Below are 19,802 nucleotides of genomic sequence, written 5' to 3' on the forward strand. Positions count from 1 at the left end.
GTTTTTTTTTTTTTTTAAATCACTATATTTTCTTAATCCTGCTGTGGACTTGTTTTCTGGTTTGTTTTCACTGTTCTAATATTTTAAGTGTAGCACAAATACTTTACACATTGCCTCTGACTGCTCTGTGCCAAGCTGCCCCATGGTTCAACACAGGTTAATTTAGGGTTTGCTTGTGCCTTAGCCGGACAAGGATTGTGACTGCTGCTTGACCAGGGCTCACACCCCAGTCAACCAACAATCTAATTTCTTACACTTATCCACCCCCCATGTGGGACAGAAAGCCAATTTGGCCACAAGATGAGGGAAGCACGGGCCCATGCCCAGGGGTGGGGACCCTAGTGTCTAGTAGGCCTTCTACACCCCCCTGCAGGCAGATTGGGGATAACTACCCCACATCTAACCCCCCCAATGGAAGCAAAAAGACTGTTGCCCCATTTAGCTAGTGTGGGTGGCATAGCCATGCACATGCTGGGTAACCCTCACCTCTATTTAAAACAAACAATCCCTGGCATCTGGTGGGATAATTACCCAATCTGCCCCTTCTGTTGGGGGTGGCGGGGGGAGCGGTGCAGAAAGGCTGTTGTCCAATTTACTTGTTGGGCAGCCCGTACTCCTAAAATTAAAAACAATCCCTGGTGCCTAGCGGGATTTCTGCTCTCAGGACGGGCAGATCCGGGATAATTAGGACCAACTGCCCCTCAGGAAGGGCACAATGATCGTTGCCTCATTTAGATGGAAAGAGGGCATAGCTATGGCAGGCAGCCGCCACCCCTATACCTTTATAAAGAAAATAGTCCCTAGTATCTAGTGGGCTTTCTGCGCCCATGGGGGATGAGATCGAGGATAATTGTCCCTGTCTGCCCACCTGGGGGGGGGGGGGGGGGGGGTATTGTATTGCTCTCCTATGGCAATCCTCAAGCAGGGGTCCACTGGGCAGTAGTACCATTAGAAAGGGGAAGAGTCTCCAATTTCCAACAATACCTCCCCCATGAAATGCAGTGTTCAGAGGGCTGAGACATGTCCCCGAGCACTGATTCACTGAAAGTGAAACCAGGCCATCGCCTCGTTTTATTTTCACCTTTACTGCTATGAAGTCAGTGATGATAAAAAAATAAAAAAAACAGGATACTCAAGAAGCTCTACCTGACCAGCCTAATGAAAAAAACAAATAATGGACACCCTCAGGTGCAGAGGCCCAGAGGTGCCTTTGAAACCCTCCTCAGTGTCAGCCAACACCCGCACTGGGGAGGAAGTGCGGCCGACGGTCACACTAAAAGGGTTAGAGGTCACTTATATCTGTGATGTCATCTTCCAAGGCCTAATACTATTTTAAAATACTAATACAAGTATTAGAACAAATAAAGGAAAAAAGGAAAAAGACAGAAAGTAATGAACACCTTTGATCAAAACAAATTCAATTCTTATTTACATGTATATGACAATATTGATTTAATAGTTTCTTGATGGAAAAAGGAGGGTGCAAATGTTATTCTTTAGGATAGCAACATTCACTTTTAGTGCAGCACCTATTACTGTACCAAGGGCGTGACCCAGGTTCAGTTTTTACCACCAAAATCTATATCTGATCATCTATAACCTTGCACAGCCTCATAGCAACAAATTTAAGCTTATGGTCTTTTTTTTTTTTTTTACTCTTTCAACCTTCTTTGCCTAAAATTGTATGTGCTCAAATCTTCAACAGCTTTCTGGCGACCTCAGTCTTTCGACGCAGACAGTCAAGTAACATGGCTTCCACATGTGCAAAGATCTCTAGGCTTCCATTAGCTGTAGGTTCTTCAGAATTACATTTGCAAGCTAATGCATAAATGTTATGTCATGCTTAGCTGTGTTACCATGAAATGCTAAAAACCACAGAAGCCTTCCAAACACAAAGTTTATTGTTAAAAGCTGAGAAGTGCAGAAACACACAAATGCAAGTACCAAAATAAAAAAAATTACATCTTATTTACAACATTCTGTGAATATTATATTTTATACATGCAGAGGTTAATTCATAGAAAGAGATGGGCAATAAATGCACTTGGTTACTAGATAATGGGGAAAAGCAGAACACAGACCCCACCTAACACCCACTCTGTTATCAGAAACATTGCTAGAATACGAGGCAACCGCCTCCTCTTTCGCCACGAGGTGCATCCAACACACATTCTAGGTTTTGTTTCCATTTTAGGCACAAGCAAGTCGTTGTATACCAAAGAAAATAGTTGCAGATACCCCTAGAGAATAGTATTACTGTTTCACAGCAGCAACTTTGGACAGAATACAAAACCCATCATTTGGCTTTTCCGGGAGAAAAGAAAAAGAGACCTGGATCTTAAAAGAACTTTGAAAGCCAGCATCAAAGGGGAAGAAAATGGCATTCTGGAGCACCAGGTGCAGCTGCTTCTGCATCTACATTCTCTTCCAACATTATGTCCAGCTCAGAAAGAATCAAAAGTGCATTATTGGAGCATCTGAGCCCAAGCCCAGAGCACGCCACATAGAGGACGTTCTATCCAGCATAGGGGCATATCATCAAGTGTCTGCTCCTGCAAACAATCTCTGATACGAGACAAAAATGTACTGTTCTGGGGTATGCTCCCGAATCTCTACATAACCCAGAGAAGTATCAAAGAAGACATGCTATATAGTACCATACATACCTCAGAGAGAACCGCAGTTCAGACAAAAGAGGCATCTAATCAAACACCTGACCATGGGGACATTTTCTGACACATCCATGCTGCATCCACAGTATAGGACCAGAATGGGACACATTTCTGGAACCCTGCTACCAATGCCTTTCTTCCATTCAGGAAGGACTAAGGCATCTATGCAGGACCATTGCATATTTGAGTGAGAATCAGAGTCTAGACAAACTAATTGTTCTAAAAGCATCTTGTTCAATTTTGATGGTATTTCAGAAGTCATTAATGCACTGGTTGATCATCTTCCCAAGCTCATATACATTTACACTTACTTGCTGCAAGAAAAAGGGAAGAAAGAACGGCTGTAGCAAAATAGGCAACTAGCAGTCCCATCTACTCTAAACTGGCTTCTTTGGAGAAGATGATCCTCAGGGACAAAGTGCATCATGTTGGAAGCTCCTTAGCTGGACACCTTAACGGAAGTGCCCAGTGGATTGCAGCATTTCCTTTATAATCCTAAAGGAACTACCAGCAAAGTGAACATCCCATCAAATACAGCAACATTTTCAATGCAAAATAACCCCCATCGTGAGAGGCAAAACTCGCTGCCACTACAACCGCTTACTGTACTATACACCATCCTTCATCAGTTAAATTATACGGCAAACAGGGACACTGAACGCGTTCTGCTGGGGATGGGTGCAAAATCAGTGTGTTATTTCAAGTAAGAGCCTACCTGGGCTAAAACATATCTACAACTATTAGAACTGTGATGGCCATGAAAGTGCAAGAGACCTTTCTCTGGTCTGATTAAGACAAGTGGACAACCGTTAACAGCATAAGACCAGAGCGAGAAGTGCACTTGATGGACATGTAAGTCAAGCATTAATTAGGATGAAAAACAGCTGAGCTGTGGGCCCTATAATGTTCTGACCATGGTTTTAAAAAATATACATTACATGCCTTTAGTATTAATGCCAGTTCTTTTACCAAAGAAAACCACCATCAAATATTTGGCTTTGTCCTTCCCTGTGAACTAAAACTGTGCCAATTATCGTGGTCTTTACCCATCTCCAGACCCATAGGGCAACACAAAGACAACAACCCTACTCCAGAAGCCACACATGGCTCTCTTCAGAATCAAGAAACACAGCAAGTGAAAGCTGGCACAGATTAAATCATTGCTGATTGGTTGACAACATTCTAAATCTATTGGCTGTGACTGAGCGTGATGAGTGACTGTACATTCAAATGCGGGCATAGCAGAGATCACACAAAAGCTATTGCCTCATACATTCCGGTGACCCCTGGGTATTCACAACTAATTGTATTACTTTTATCATTTAACAGAGAAACTCAGGAACAAGTTTCTTGCACACTGGCTGTCTAGGTTTCATACCATCTAAAATAATTCTAAACGTCCCAATATGTGTTACTTGATGCCAGCCATGCTAAGCACTACCAAGGGGCAATGCACTATGAGCAAAGCTGCAAACTTCAGATGGCTCGACTTATGCGAGACATTTTTTACAAAAGGTCTACCAAATTTAACTGACACAAAGAACAAAATAACTCACTAACTAGATAGCTACTGAACGTTCCTCGTGCTGGCTTCTCTGAAGGTCACTCCAGCCTATTCTTTTGGGACATGTCAACAGAGAAGGGAAGGTTCATGTTGTTGCCCAGCAGGAGGCGGCAGTTTCTGAGCAGGGAGAAAGAAAGTGAGGATGAGTGAATGTGATTTTTTGGGATGGAATATACGCTGTGCGGGACACAAAGTCGGCTGCAGTCTGGGTCTGCTACAGTAGGGAAAACTTCAAGATCTTCGGGATTTTGAATGCTGGATCAGCCACTGCAGTGTGATATCTACGAAGGAAAAAAAGGAGACGCAATGAGGGTATAACTTGTAGATTTAACATCGATCAAAAACTGTACTTTCCTGCATAAAATGTTTTGCAGCTTCATGCTCTTCTAGATTCATAGGCTGTTCGTTTTCTCACCACTTAGCGGTGAGAAAAACTTGGGGTGTGGACCCGAAACCTACAATTGTACACACTAGTGAAACCATCACTTGATGGCAAGTTTTCCAAAATAATGGTGTAGTAGTTAAGATAAGTACTGTGAGAACCCCCAGAATATCCTTCGATTCGAATTTGCTAGTCCACCGGCTTATAGGAGAAGGGGATCCCACATGAAAATATTGGACAGTTTCAATCTGCAAATATATTGTAAGAGGTAAGAGATTTATCCCTTTGAAGTATGATATTCTTCTAAATTAACATGCAGTGCACTGACTGGAAAGAACTACCTCACCAGAGGCGAACAGAAAGTAGTGACAAATTGGTTCCTCAAAATTATCACCACCTGCTTTATAACATGAATGTCAATGTCTTTTTAAAGTATGGCTCAAACACCATGGAGCAACCATGTGTCTGAATACCAACAAAAGCAAAGGGTTGCTTCTTCCTCAGACTATGCACAATTAATTTGGTTCATGATGTGTTGTTATAAGGTTCCCACAAATAAAGTAGGACTCTGCATTTGGCCAATATAAATGTCAGGGTAATGGCACTGAGTCCACGTATACCATTGGGAAATATTGACACGACTTCAAGCTATCTCATAGTGGCCCATCTTAACCCATAAACACCAGGACAACAGAGGGATCCCGCACCATCAAGCATGGCTACTCGGGTTCCCAAGGAAATCATGTGAACAGATCTACCCTTTTTATCATGTATAGTACCCAAGATTAGACACAAGAAAGAATGCCAAAATGTTGCTCAGAACATTTATTGAAATAGTCTTATTCCTGCATGGAAAACATTAGCTACAATTAGAAGGCAAACAAGACAACGCAGGGTAACCAGCATTACAAAGATGGTGAAAAACAAACAATTCAAATATGGTTTTATGATTGTGTAAGTATACTCCTAGCTGTAACTTCCTACACTTCAGAGCATGGTGGGAGCATCCTCTGCAAGATCTATTGGGAAGCCCGGGCCCCCATATCCGAGTAGGATGTACCAGGATGCCAAGAAGCAGGTCTGATGGGGTGCAGGCTGTGGATCCTGTAAAGGCTAGAGGTTGGATTCAGGGTTGGCATCAGAGTCAGCAGGGCTGCATCTTGGGCACTGCGTGCATGCCAAGGTCCAGGACAAGCCCAGCGAGCGTGCTCCTCTGCCGCATATGGTGCAGTCAGATTTTATAACACAAGCACCATTGATGTCACACTGTGTCAGAGGTGCAGGCTTGACGCTGTGATACTCCTACAAACACAGAGCTGTCTACAGTGACAATCGATGTTCAAGCGTCCTGTTCTGTGTGCACAGCCTTGGACATAGTACACAGAATAAATTACTTAATAGGAACAAGCAACATGTACAATGCTTTCGAAGTGCATTATCACACAAACAAAATGTAATGTAAAAGGTTACCCACAGAAAAGAAATGCAAAGTTAAAAATGTGCATTTAAAATGGAGTCTCTAAGCAGGCCGAAACGTGCCCTCACCACAATGTAACTTAGAGAAAAAAAAAAAAAGAAAAAAAAAAGCTGTATGCATTGTACAGTTCAGTATGTGCCATGCTTCTAGGAATGCCTACACTCTTTGGTGCAAAAAATTAAAATAAAATGTTCATGCATTCCTTAGTCCTTGCCATGCAAGACTTAGACTTCTTCTGACATCAGCTGTGTGCAATGTGATTTTGCAGATTATTTTTGTTCAAGAAAAAAGGAGGCAAATCAATGGTCTGATTGACTAGTAAAAGACAAAAGCCTCCTACAAACTAATCTGATACACACTCAGAAGACCAACCCTGTCCTAATATATCTGTAGATGGGCATTTGAAATGTAATAGCCTGAACTTCACTAACATGCAATGAAGGGATAGTAATTAAAACATAACTTTGAAATGCAGGAGGGCTTTTGCATTTGCTCAAAGCCATTGCCAATACTTGAAAGATTCTTTAGGGCAGCTGCAGGAAAATGAACTGATTAAAACTTGCTATAAAAAACATATGCAACAGCTACCTGGAAAACAGAAGCAATAACCACACAATGTCTAGAGTTCTTCAGAGACTTCACATTGCTAATACACATATATACATAACTGAGGGCACCGTGGCATTTGTGATACACCATACTAAGGCAGTGTGACCCTTAAGTTTCTTTCCCACATTGCCACCCTTTAAACAAAGTCTGTCTAGAAGTGGATTTTGTTTGTTTCGCAGAAGCCACAGCACAAATGCCAGAATCTGGCACCCCATAAGACCTGGTGTAACTAGAATCTTGTGAAATTGGCAAAGGTTTTGCTGAATAATGGGCATCTGCGACATTGCAGGAAAGAGCTTTCAAAATGCCTATACCCGTTTGCTAGATGAGTGGTAACATTGGTGAGAACCAATTCCTTACTTAGAGGTACCCTATGCCAACTGAAACATTCTTCTTCTTCGAGCTGTAACCCAGTCAGGTAGTCTACCTTGTGAACAGCAGTGTAGAAGGACCAAATCCTATCAAGTAGAAATGACCTTACCAGGCAGAAGTCAATTTCGTTAGATGGCATGTCTACCGGAAACTCAATACAAACATCTTTATTCTTTTCAGCATTGTATACACCATCGGCATGTCCTACTGGTATATGTAATGGAGGTAGTTCTGTGCCCACATCACTGTGCATCTCATCGTCATGATTCAGCTGCAACACCTGAGCCTCACCCTCAGTAGAGGGTGTACAGACGTTTTGCTAATATGGTTTTCTGAAAATATGGTAGGAGCCAAGACCTTCTTGAAGCCGTTAGTTTGACCATCCACAATATCTGGCATCAAAGAAGGCATCCTTTTAATTCTAGACATCTTTTAATAGGGTATGATGAGCTTTTCATTCCTGGGACAAGAAGTAATTTTACCATAACATTTGTATTTTGTTTGTTATGTGCAACAATGCAAAGACTTCTTGAGCTTCAAGGTCCAACAGCTGGGACACCAAGGGAAGCTCCCTCTCTAAGATGCTGTGGTGTAGAAGGATTAGAATCTGCAATCTTTCTTGACCCTTTGGGATGGAGTTAACTTGGTTTCCCAAGCCTTTTATTTATTCTTTTTTTTTTTTTACATGTATGTTTGGATAGCCTGGAGTGCAGACTTCTCAAACTTGGATAAACTCATACTTTTCTAAGGCTCAAATGACGTGGACCCCCACCTCTTTGCCTCCTAAATGTAAAGTTTTCAGAGTCAAAGCAGCCGCCACTTCTTTGATTTCTACTTCACAGTTGATGCCGGACCTAGTTGCCTACAGTCGAAGAATTGATTAGGACCCAACTAAAATGCTCTTTTGTAATATGCCCAGCATTTGTTCACCTGCATTTATGTGGTCTTCAGGACACATTGTGCAACAACCCAACAAAGAAAGCCATCACAGTCCTGGGCCAAACAGAAATTAATTCCTTTTGTAGATCTGTCCCAAAGTTTCAAGTGGAAAAATATTGAGACAATTTTAAAGGCCTCGAAAAGAAGGGTGAATATCCACAAATCCACCAAATCCTGGATTATTTCTAATGTGATTTGTGCACAGTCTAAGGTCCGAAACACAATTGTTGGCGGCTGTCAACATGTGTAAGTCTGAACACCCCCCAGCAGGCCCAGCCATTAGATGGTACAATAAAACAGCGCAAGAGTCTAGAACACTTCAACAATAAAAAACACAAATTCTCGGAATTTAATCTAGAAAAAGACAAGACATGGAGACCAAAAGGGGAACTAGAAGAACTGACCACACCAGAAAGAGCGTAACCATAAGATCCATTCAGAGAACAAGAAACCAATGAAAAGAAAGATAAGACTGTGATGAAGGTAAAGCAGAGGTCTGATCGCAGTTAGTATGCAAACGATGTCAGTAAACAAAACTCAGACATTAACCGCTAATCTTTCCTGAACTCAAAATATAAATGAAGAGGCTGAAAGTCTGTGTGCTTGTGATACGGAAAAATTATTCTAGCGAAAACCAGGAGTAGTTTGGTGAAAGCCCTACTTCTGCATGTCAATCCATTCAAAAGTGCATTTAATCCAGTAACATAACATTCTGGTCATTATACGTAAAAATAGACATGCATAGCATAGACTGGCGATTTGTAACCTAAGAATGCAGAGGCAAACAACTTTTGGAAATATAAAGGCATCTAGGAGAAAATCGGATGTTGCAAACATCAGTGTTTTAATAGTTGTTTTATTATATTTATCCAAGACAAATATCACGACACACTGAACTGCTTCTTTGTGGTCGGCAGATGACCCCCCTTCCCCACAAACCATGTAAAAACTAATCACCAAGACCCATAACCGACCCAGTGATGAACGTAAAGTGATAATTTTTAATGGATCTTGACCTGGGTACTGTGAGGGTCATTCTGACCTTGGCGGTCCATGACCGCCATGGCGGAGTGCGGCGGAAGCACCGCCAACAGGCTGGCGGTGCTTCCTGGGCGATTCTGACCGCGGCGGTAAAGCCACGGTCGGAAAAGGGGAGCCGGCGGTTTCCCGCTGGCCCAGGGAACCCGCCATGGCGGCGCTGCTTGCAGCACCGCCATGGGGATTCCGACCCCCTTCCCGCCAGCCTGTTTCTGGCGGTGTCCACCGCCAGAACCAGGATGGCGGGAACGGGTGCTGTGGGGCCCCTGGGGGCCCCTGCACTGCCCATGCCACTGGCATGGGCAGTGCAGGGGCCCCCTAACAGGGCCCCACAAAGATTTTCACTGTCTGCCGTGCAGACAGTGAAAATCGCGACGGGTGCCACTGCACCCGTCGCACCCCTTCAACTCCGCCGGCTCCATTCCGAGCCGGCTTCATTCTTGAAGGGGCTTTCCCGCTGGGCCGGCCGGCGGTCTTCTGGCGGTCGCCCGCCGGCCCAGCGGGAAAGCCGGAATGGCTGCCGCGGTCTTTTGACCGTGGAGCGGTCTTTCGGCGGGAACCGATTGGCGGGCGGCGACCGCCGACCGCCGCGGTCAGAATGACCGCCTGTGTCTCTTCTACAGAAACAAGCTAGTAAAAATAATTGTCCTTCAGACAACCTCTAATACAACATCCATTCTACTGAACTGCCTGGGCTCTACCAGAAGTTAAAAGCAACTAATAACAATCCCTTGATGCTTAGAGCCAGTCCATCAGTTATTGCTTGACTCCTTATAGGGGAGTTTGGAGATTTCGCACAACTAAATCATTTTTTCGGAATTAGGTAAAATGATTCATTTTACAGCACTTCGGCAAAGGTGGGATACCCTCCTCTTCTGCTCAGCCTATGACAAATCCGAGTCCAAGACTCAGTCCACTCAGACGCCTGCAGCATGGCCCATTGCTCAAGCAGAATGGCAGATGCAGGACCACTTTTGCTGTAACTAAGGCTTTCTGATCATATCGACCACAGACAGTCACTGAGGAGCACAGGAGCTTCCCTGCTGCTGCTCAGCTTTGGCACTTCTAACCCTTCGGGGTAACAGCGAAGCTCTCCGAGATAGCTGCCAGCATCACGACCCATATCATAAACAGAATAAATCGGCTGTGTTGGCTAAAATGTTGGGTTTTAGAGGATGTTCTGAAGAGAGACTATTGCAATTTTTCACTGAAGGGTCTGGCACAATACCCAGAAGCATCATGTACCGAGATATTAAAAACAAAAATACGGCGATGCTCCTTCAGGCAGCTTTCATGACAGCATGGGCACAAGGTATCTCAGCCCAGCCAACCCTGAAAGGAGTCCACAGTCCACAAACACCATGCGCTTTTCTACATCTGCCATCGGTTGTCCGGCCCTATCAGCACTGCCACCAAACACTTGTCCAATGGGACGTGTCACACAGCTCTCTAAGACCACTGGATGCTGGCTTATGGCATCAGTACAAGAATTCAATACTGGGCTCTGTATAACTTCCCGGTCTACATCAGTGATGAGATGCAAAGCAGTACAGAAGATGTCTATGCACATTAGAATCCGCCTCTTCCATTAAAAACAAAGAAACCTTCCATCAAGAAACTCCCACATGAGCTGATGCTCTTGATCATTCAACTCAGGAGGCCACTTCTTTTTCCACAAACCTTCTAACTCCTGAAACAAATCAATGGCTGCACTCGACTGCACCCAAGATCACCCACTCTCAGAAGCCTCGCCCATTGAACAGGCTACAAACAAAAGGGCAGATCATTTTCATTCCGTTCTCACCTATATTATCTTTTTCTTTGCAAGAAATGGAGTAGCAACAGATTTCTCGGTCTTGAATAGCAGCCAGGTTCCTGCAAAGGAGAAAAGACATCGTTAGAAATAATTTTCTCACCATAGCAACAGACTAAGCCCAAGAAAGTTTCCATGTGTACGATGCTGTAACACATGTCTGGGTTCATCCCAGAAACAAACTGCTGTGTTTCTCTTTTTAAAATCAGTGGGGTGCTTGAGATTACATTTAAAATGTTCAGGAAGAGATAATTTGCATACTCACTTTACTCTTGCATTTAGTCCATTGAGTCTCTTTCCTTATCAACTAATGCATAAAAACCTACTTGGGAGGACCAGAAATTGCTCTGTATCTCCAAGAAGGTAGGAGGGGGAACATGGAATACTGTCCAAAATGGTCACCCTGGGTACCTCACACCAACCTACCTCTTTGTACCTCATCCCCGTGCCGGTAATGTTGGTTTCTGAAAAATAATGCACTAGCAGGGAAAGCTAAACTGGTGATTGAGACAATGCTGTAGTTAAAATATTTCCACAGGCTTTAGCGCACTAAGATATAAAACAGAGGCCAGAAAGGCAAAGATCACCATAGACTGGTGTCACAGTCCTTTTCCCCTATTTTCACTATTTCAGGCCTTAAAAGCAGGCAAAAAAGATTTAGGCGAAGCACTGGATGAAGAAAGAGTACTGGAAAAGAGGGACCAATGGATTACAAATCCAAGAGATACTAAAACAGTATTTTTAACACTGTTATTTGGCTCTTTTCTATTCCAGCTGGTGATCACGAGCTGTTTTGGCAGTGGACCGAGACAAGAATGGCATAACCTGAACAGGTTTCATATGCTTGTCAGGTAAAATAAATAAATCAACATGGGCACTGAGGAAAGCCTCTCCAGAAAAAAGAATGTGTAAGCACCGCTGCCCTTACAAAAGCATTGATCCAGCAACTGATGTCCAAACAATAAATAGTACTTGCATACATTGGTCAGCCTTCACTTGTGGAGCGGACAGATCAGAAATAGGGGGAAGAGCAGAAACCACAATGAAACAGAAACCGCAGACATCTGGATGGATGGCCATATTGTCTCTCTGAAAGACAAGCCTATTTCACCATTAGACAAAAGTACGGGATTTAACACATCAGGAGCTCTTCAGGGTAACAAATTTGCCTCACAACAATGTAACTAAGTTAAAATATGAAACATGATGCTAGATAAGGGAGGACCAACCCCACTTAAAAAAAAATCATGTCTACCTGCAGAAATATCTAATCAAGGAAAAGCAGTCCAGCCTATGGAACAGAATGGAATGAATTCATATCTTGGCTACAGGTTGCATCGATCCAACATTTGGGTTCTTGTTGCTCAATAATCAACGTATCCACATTAGCAGTACAGACAGAAGATCTAAGTTTCCATGAGTTTATGGAAGAGGCTGTAGTGCGAGGCTGAAGGGACGATAAAAACAAGGGTTTCCACAGCTGTGCAGCTTGACAAAAGAAGGACGCCCACTGGAAGGGACCTTTCTTAGATGAACAGTCAATGCACTGGAAGAACAGAGACCCCAAACTCGCATGATAAAGAAAGACTCACTCAGATGACATGGGACCCTACAGCAAGACTGCTTTGTTAACAAATATTTTAGGTAAGGGAAGCCAGAGAAAAGTCTCTAGGACTGACAGGACGCTGTTCCCAGGCAAGGAGGCAAAGAACTCAGTTGATAAGTGTTTACAATCAGGTGCTAAAGTTGCAAAAAAGTGATAGATGTTACATTGGGAAAAATATGATGACTGGATGAGTCGAGGATTTTGTATTGTGGTCGACTCAATGCTCAAAACATGCGGTGGGTTGAACTTGCCCTGTAAGCGTGCCAGTGCACCATTAGCTTTGTCTGGGAAGACAGAACGTACATGACAAGGAGAGAGCCATATTGGCTGACATGTTATATATATATAGAGTCACATTTAGACAAGCAGAATCCAAGATTTGCCTCTGCAGGGGTTTATTCTGGGAACCAGTGTACATTTGTATGCATCACAATACTAATATAAAATTTTAGGGGTCTGAGCAATTGAGGAAATACTGACACTGATCAAACAAATATTTCCTGTTTCAGCATTCTTAAACATTCCTGAAAGATGAGCTGTGCCAAAGTAGATGTATTCTACAGCGGACTGATACATTATCGTCAGCTGGCTGAGGGGGAAACAAGTGCCTGCTCTTTGGTGAGAACCAAGCAGCCGAAGCTCTTCAATCACGAGGAACGGTGACATTTCAGCAGCCATGTTGAAAAGCTCAGCGAATTCTGAACATGGTAAGATGTGGGATCTACAGAAAACTGAAAATGACAACTGGCACATGTGCAACTGAAGCAACTCTAGGGCCCAAACTTTGGAAAATGGACAAGATTCACATTTAGCATCGAATTGTGAACCAAAAATATTGTAGTTGTAAGGATCAGGATGAAAAAAAGTGAGGGAACAATACATACATCTTAGGTCGGAAATGCCTATATATCCATAAGTAAGATCTATAAGTTTTAATACATGCGGAAAGATCTATGCGCTTGAGTAGCTGGGTACAAAAGGGAAACACCACACCCTCAAATCTACCTATGGCCAAGATTGCGTAGGTGAGTGCTGAAGGAGGGTTTAGCACCAAGATCGATTCCAAGGCTACCCAGAGCTCAAAACACGCCACAAACGCCCGTTTACCATGTACCTTATTTAATGTAGTCTTTGAGGTAGAAGTGCTACTGAAGACTGAGATCAGCTCCTCGATTGCAAGGCAGAGTTGCTTTGGTGTGGGGTTGACCAGATGGAGCTGGCCCAGTTGGAGGTGTCCACTGGCGGGGTCACTGGTCCACTGGACAACTGTTTACAATGGCAGGAACCACCGTGACTAAATGCAGTCTATGCCCCGGTACACTATAGTTTTCAGGGGAGGTATCACAAGCCAAGTTGAAACCAAGACCTCTGCTTTGAAGAAAAGAAAAAAAAAAAATTGCAAATTATGTGCCCAACACTAGATGGCAGAAGTGTGCAAAACATGCGATCTGCGGCAGCACATACCGCAAATATATATTGTTCTAGCCATTAAAAAAAAATCTTGATCCAAGTCCGATCCGCCTCCATGAACGTTTTACTGAGTTCTGATCCAATCTTGTGCCGCCATCTATTTTACAAAAGACGTTGACAGAACTCACTATTCAGCACTTGGAGAAACAGTGATGTCACTTTTTGATTTTACTCCCAAGGTATTATTTGCACATACGCAGGTGAGGAAATGTTTCCTGGATAGTTTTGAAGAGAGCCTGCAACCAACCGAGTCATGATTGTAACTATTAGTGGTCTTAAAATATATACAAGATTCCTGTTTCCTATTGGATGAATTTTGGTCTTTGAGGAGGATGGCTTGGGAACTTCACTTGAATTAGTATCTTCTTAAATGGGACTCCTGAAATCGCCGTCAGCTACATCACACAATCACTGATATGAGCGGACTAGAAGAACGCTTTCAATGAGGAAGACATCAGATAAGGGAATGTCACTACAGAAACTTGATACAAAATCTGCTCTTAAGGTGAAATACTCGAGTAGCATCAGAAGAGAAAGGTAAACACTGGTTGGGGTAGTTTTGCTGTATTCGCCTTCATTATAAACAAGATAATCACTGGCTGCTTGGCAGTATTCTTTGTGGGTATCACCCTTTGCTGCTTGTCCTAGGCCACAAAGGCGGTCCAGTGGGAACAGCAACTTAGTTCCTTTGAACGCTGGATTCTCAGAGGGCGATGGGGGCAGCAGTGAAGGCTTAATGCATGAAGCGGAAGAGGATTTGCAGCTGTACTTAACGTCTAGTGAGAGCTTTAGCTGGGATCTTTTGTTAAGGTTAAGCAGTGAACAACGCACCAAACCAGAAATTCTCAGCACCATCTGAGGCGTAAGGAAAACAAACACAAATGATTAGAGTACGTGCATTAATGTTATCTTATATGGAAGGGGTTGGGGTTTCCTACCCACTTTTCAAGGGTACTTTGCCATGTTTTCTGCAACCAGCTAACGGACAGTGGTGCCAGAGAGGATGCTAATGTTTAACAAGCTTGCTTTGATAAGTCCTGCCTGTATCTTGACTTCTTACTGGCCCTGGGTGCAATCCTTGGCAGATTTGTACCCTCAGGGAGCATTAAATCAGGTGGTTACAAATATTTTACTATTTTAGAGTGGCAAAAGTAAAGTGACACAAGGTCTTGATGTCTTGTTACCTGGTGGTTATTAAGATGCGAGTAGACTCATGCTTTGGGTTCTAACTGCTGAGTGTCTAATGAGCATCTTACCATCTAACTGAAAATGTGGCTTTATCGCGACAGGGTAATTTCAAGAGACCGGCATCTACAGCCCAGTCCCTGTTGAGATGTCCTTGCAGATGCTAGCCCCTGTCTAGAACCAATCTGCCTGCAGCGAACTATGAGAACTGGAACCCTCTCACCGGTACTGCCAAGAATTGTACCCTGCGCCCCCAGAAATAGTTCTACTGGATCCCCAGTGGCCTGCTATTGATGGAGAGACTTGGAACTGGTCCTGTGGGGACCTAAATTTCATCTTGATCTTGGAAGCGCCCCCTGCTCCAGTCTGGGGAGTAGGCTGGATGTTATAAGAGGATTCATAGTCGCTGAAGCGGACACTTATTGACTTATCAGATGTTGCAACTAGACATGAGAAGTCAAGCCACGGGATAGCGTATGTTGTAGCATCCTAGCAGACACCATCACCTACCAGCTGGCTGAATGAACGCTGACTGAGTGCAAATAACTCAGTGTTACTGTAGCTACGCCCCTTTTCATGTAAGCACTAGAAATGTATTTGGACCATATAATAGCCCTGGGAAGGTAAAATGACATTCAGTATTCGTTTGCGACACAGTAACTCTTTCAACTTTCCTGCATGTAAATAAAAGCTAAATGTTGACTTTATTGAGTGCAATACTTCATGCTTTTTAGATTTGAATAACACACTTTTAGAGTCAAGTGAGCCATGCTGCACAAAGGCAAAACATGCAGTCCCCACTGCATATACTCCCCCGTAGCCACCAACTGCTTCAGGACCCCCTTGAAAACCCCACCACTGGGGCCTCACTCTCTGTACCAACATGTTTTAAAATTGGCATCACAGCCAAAATTACTTCTCTCATTAAAGTTCAGGCATGGATGAACTTCAGATGGTGGATGCTCAACCCAAGGAAGTCAGGTGGAGATTGTGGAAGAGTGTCATCGACATGAGACTGCTGTGAATCGACAGGCTCACGCTCCCTAGTATCATCTGATCTACGGATGGTAAAGTACCTGTGGTCTACAGATGGTAAAGTACCTGTGATCTACAGATGCTAGTGGAGGCCGTACCATGTTCTTCTTACTGAACGTTTCAAAAGCCCAACAATTGTTTTACCACTCCTGTTCCACCAGCAGAATATATCTTGCTTGGGCAGGTGTACAGAATAGATGCAGCCAGATTACTTAGCGTGGTTCACAAGACTGCGACAGGTCATACGACGCGACCTACTTGCTACAAACCTTCAGAATCTCAAGGGTCTCACTGAGGTTCACAGCGTGTTTCACTGTACTGGACCTGTAAATGGGCATGGTTTATAGTCTGTATATCTACAAGGGCAACTATGCTAAAAGCTAGCCGAGCTGTGATAGGCCATGGTGCTGGACTGCAGTGTGTGGAGCTAGATGAGCAGTAAAGATCTGGCAAGTCTAGTACAGCATCTGATGCAGTGCCAGAACTGCTGTACAATAATAATGCTGTTCATGTACAGCAGTGTGAGTCGCGGGGAGATGAACTGAAGACATATGGACATCTAAAAATATGTGAACAGATGTTACCTTTCATAAAGAAAATTACACTCCACAATCACAGAACTTAGGATGAAGGGAAACAAGACAATTTACATTTTCACTCAAAAATAAACCCACTCACTCAGATCACTTTTATACTCATAGGCTCTGATTACGAGTTGGCTGGATAACGCGCTTACCACTCACAAGAGCCTCTGTGTTTTATGCTCTTGACTGGAGTGTGGCTACACCAGGCTTGATTTTTGCAGCCCAAAAATTAATCCACCAAAATCCTACGTAGAGCCGACAACTCTGTCCATGACAACCTCCCCATCACGCCACCCAACCAATAACTATTTAGGGTCTGTAAAGACCAGGAGGTAAATAGGATTGTTCATCCCCATGCAACTGGGAATTCTTTTACAAGCTGAGCCAAAAAAATAGGTCCTTGTAATTGCCTGGTACTGATGGGGTGTTTCACATGGAAGCAGAGTTTATTGGTGCAGAGTTTGCTTTCCACCAGTACAGGGCAACTAGTAATCATCAACAGTCTTTTAAAGATGGCATATTAGGCCATTCCTTTCCCAATCCCTTAAAAAATTACCATAACTTGGATATTGCCTAACTGCAGCTCTTAATAATGGGCTTCTGTTAAAGATGAGTGTGATACGGAGAAGCAAGCCACATTAAGGGTACCATGAGAAATCTTTCCTCTTCCCATATATCAGTTTTGTTTGGTAAAGGATCACCAACCACATTATACAATCCGTGACATAATGTATACGTACATTTTCTCTATGAGCTGCTTCTCATCCAAAGTGTTCGGAAGGTCCCTCTTGTTTCCAAGTACCAGCACCTAAGAAGACGTGAACAGTTGATGAGTAACAATCCCACAAATTAAGCAGCTTCACATCAGGAAATCTTAAGACTTTTTTCTGATCCTTACAAACTATTTTAATTTTTATATGGAATAAGAGAAAAGTTACTTACCCTGCAACCATCTGTTTAAAGACATTACAAGTTGTTTTTCTTCCAAGAGGTTTCAAGTCACAATGCACATGCTCCACCAAAACCTTAAATTGTCTTCCGCTCACCGGTTGACAGGTGAAAGAGGAGGGTAGAGTGAAATTACTTTGTGCCATGTTTACCGTAAATTGTTCAAAATTGACAAGAGTGAAGAAAATGAACATGTGCCTTTTTTTGCCGGCTTTGAGGGAGAAGGACGAGTGCAGGTGAATATACACCACTGCACACTATGAACAGGTGATTACAGGGCAAGTAAAATTTTCTGACCATAGCATGTGTTATTGTAGATATACATGCTCTGCATGGACTGAAAAACAGTTTCCTTAAGTGCTGGCTTGTAGGCAGACAATGCAGACACCTGGAACAATGTTCTTAACACAGTATGGCTAATCATAGACTGCTGATGGGTCTAATATGTTCACATAGTAGTGTTTTGTAAAAGTGTGTGAATTTGAGGGGCTAGCTTCCTTGCAGAGGTTTCCTAATGGGATGTTACCTAGGTAAGTGTAGGATCATGCCTCATAGTGAGGGAATGTTGAGATGGTGGAATCTTGGGATCTGGGGATTCCAGGAGTAGGGAGTGGGAGAAGGAGTAGGTGCTGAGCAGAGATGGAGGCTTGATCTGTTGCTGGGGGTTATATATGCTGTTGTACTATCAACATCGAAATAAAGACGAAGAAAACGAACCTGGATTACCGTGTGGTTCCTACATAATTTGGCGACAAGGATGTTCTGCGCAGGGGGCAGAGATTACTGTAACCCCCAACCCCTGGATTCTGTGAAGATTTGATTATTTACTGGAAACAAGTATCTGCTGCATAAGTAAGTTTTCCTTCTCATTTCTCTGCAGCACAATATTCCTAAGCAGAGACTTTTTAAAGACTGTAAATGACGATAAATATTATTTGATGGGACTTGTATGTTTAAATGAACTTTAACCTGAACTAACAACATTGGAGTTGAAAAAAGATCGGTATAACTGCAAGAAAAAACGAACGATCATTAATTCTGTACGGCGTGACCAAGTAAATTGTTTTTTTTAAAACCAAAATCGTTTTCCTGCTGGGATGCGGCACGCGCGTGTATTCACAAGCGTCTAAAACGGATCTATTCAAAGATAAACGGTGCGCGTGTTAAGCAAACACGCACTGCAACGAGCACAACGCTAAGAACGTGTAGCACGAGTGCTACACGAAGATTGATAGCAATTAACGTGTATTATTTAAAAGAAAAGACGTAAATTGTTATTTTCGGAGCATTTCGCGCACACGCACTGCAACAAGCACAAAGCTGGAAGCGTGTAGCACGAGTGTTACACGAACATTGATAGTGACTAACGTGTATTATTTAAAAGAAAGGAAAAGACTTACATTATTATTTGCGGATAGTTATCCGGGAAACTTCTTCCTTTGAGGAATTCAATTTATCTGTGAGAGTCGCGTCTACACAGATTGGATGCAATGGAATAGTAAACACTGCGAAAGGACTATTGGGCAGAAGAGAAAATAATAGAAACAAAGAGAGGACTATCATCTGCACATAGTGCTGGAGAAGGATTCTTTTATGAACCAATATGAACATTTGAACTAATATGTTATATATTCAATTATTATTTTAGATTATTATTTTAACTTTTTACTTTAATTTATTATTTTAGTATATTATTGTAGTTTATTGTTTTTCTCCTTCAGAATGACAGAACAAAATATGTCCTCACCACCATGTTTCCTACCTGTATCTGGTGAACCTTCAATTTTGTGGAAACGGTGGCGAAATATGTTTTCCACCTATCTATTGGCTATTGCGGGGGGATAGATATACCCCTGTTAGGAAACAAGCAATACTGCTTCATCATCTTGGAGCGGAGGGGAGAAGAATTTATGATGACCTGCCTGAAATACCTTTGGGTTCTGGAGATGGTCATCCTACTAATGTTTATGAAATGTCTTTGTTGATGCTAGAGAAACATTTCACTCCCAAATTGAGCACAGTGTTTGAGCGTCATAAATTCTTCTCCCGTGTTCAAGGCCGGGATGAAGACATTATGTCATTTGTGGCAACTCTTAGAGGGTTAGCGG

At 42.9% G+C, this 19,802-nt stretch overlaps 1 protein-coding gene across 1 annotated transcript in view; it reads right to left on the reverse strand.

Annotated features, from left to right (window-relative positions):
• Positions 1-1,880: 1,880 nt before the first annotated feature.
• Positions 1,881-19,802, reverse strand: part of ARL8B (ARF like GTPase 8B) — an 87,575-nt gene continuing 69,653 nt past the window's right edge. Inside the window, exons 5-7 of the mRNA XM_069206346.1 lie at positions 17,487-17,554; positions 10,858-10,928; positions 1,881-4,517 (exon numbers count right to left, since the gene is read on the reverse strand). Of these exons, the coding sequence (XP_069062447.1) occupies positions 4,468-4,517; positions 10,858-10,928; positions 17,487-17,554 (189 nt within the window). The 3' untranslated portion in view covers positions 1,881-4,467. The remainder of the gene's footprint in view (positions 4,518-10,857; positions 10,929-17,486; positions 17,555-19,802) is intronic.

Source organism: Pleurodeles waltl, chromosome 9 (assembly GCF_031143425.1).
Source record: "Pleurodeles waltl isolate 20211129_DDA chromosome 9, aPleWal1.hap1.20221129, whole genome shotgun sequence".
In the NCBI taxonomy this organism is placed as follows: domain Eukaryota; kingdom Metazoa; phylum Chordata; class Amphibia; order Caudata; family Salamandridae; genus Pleurodeles; species Pleurodeles waltl.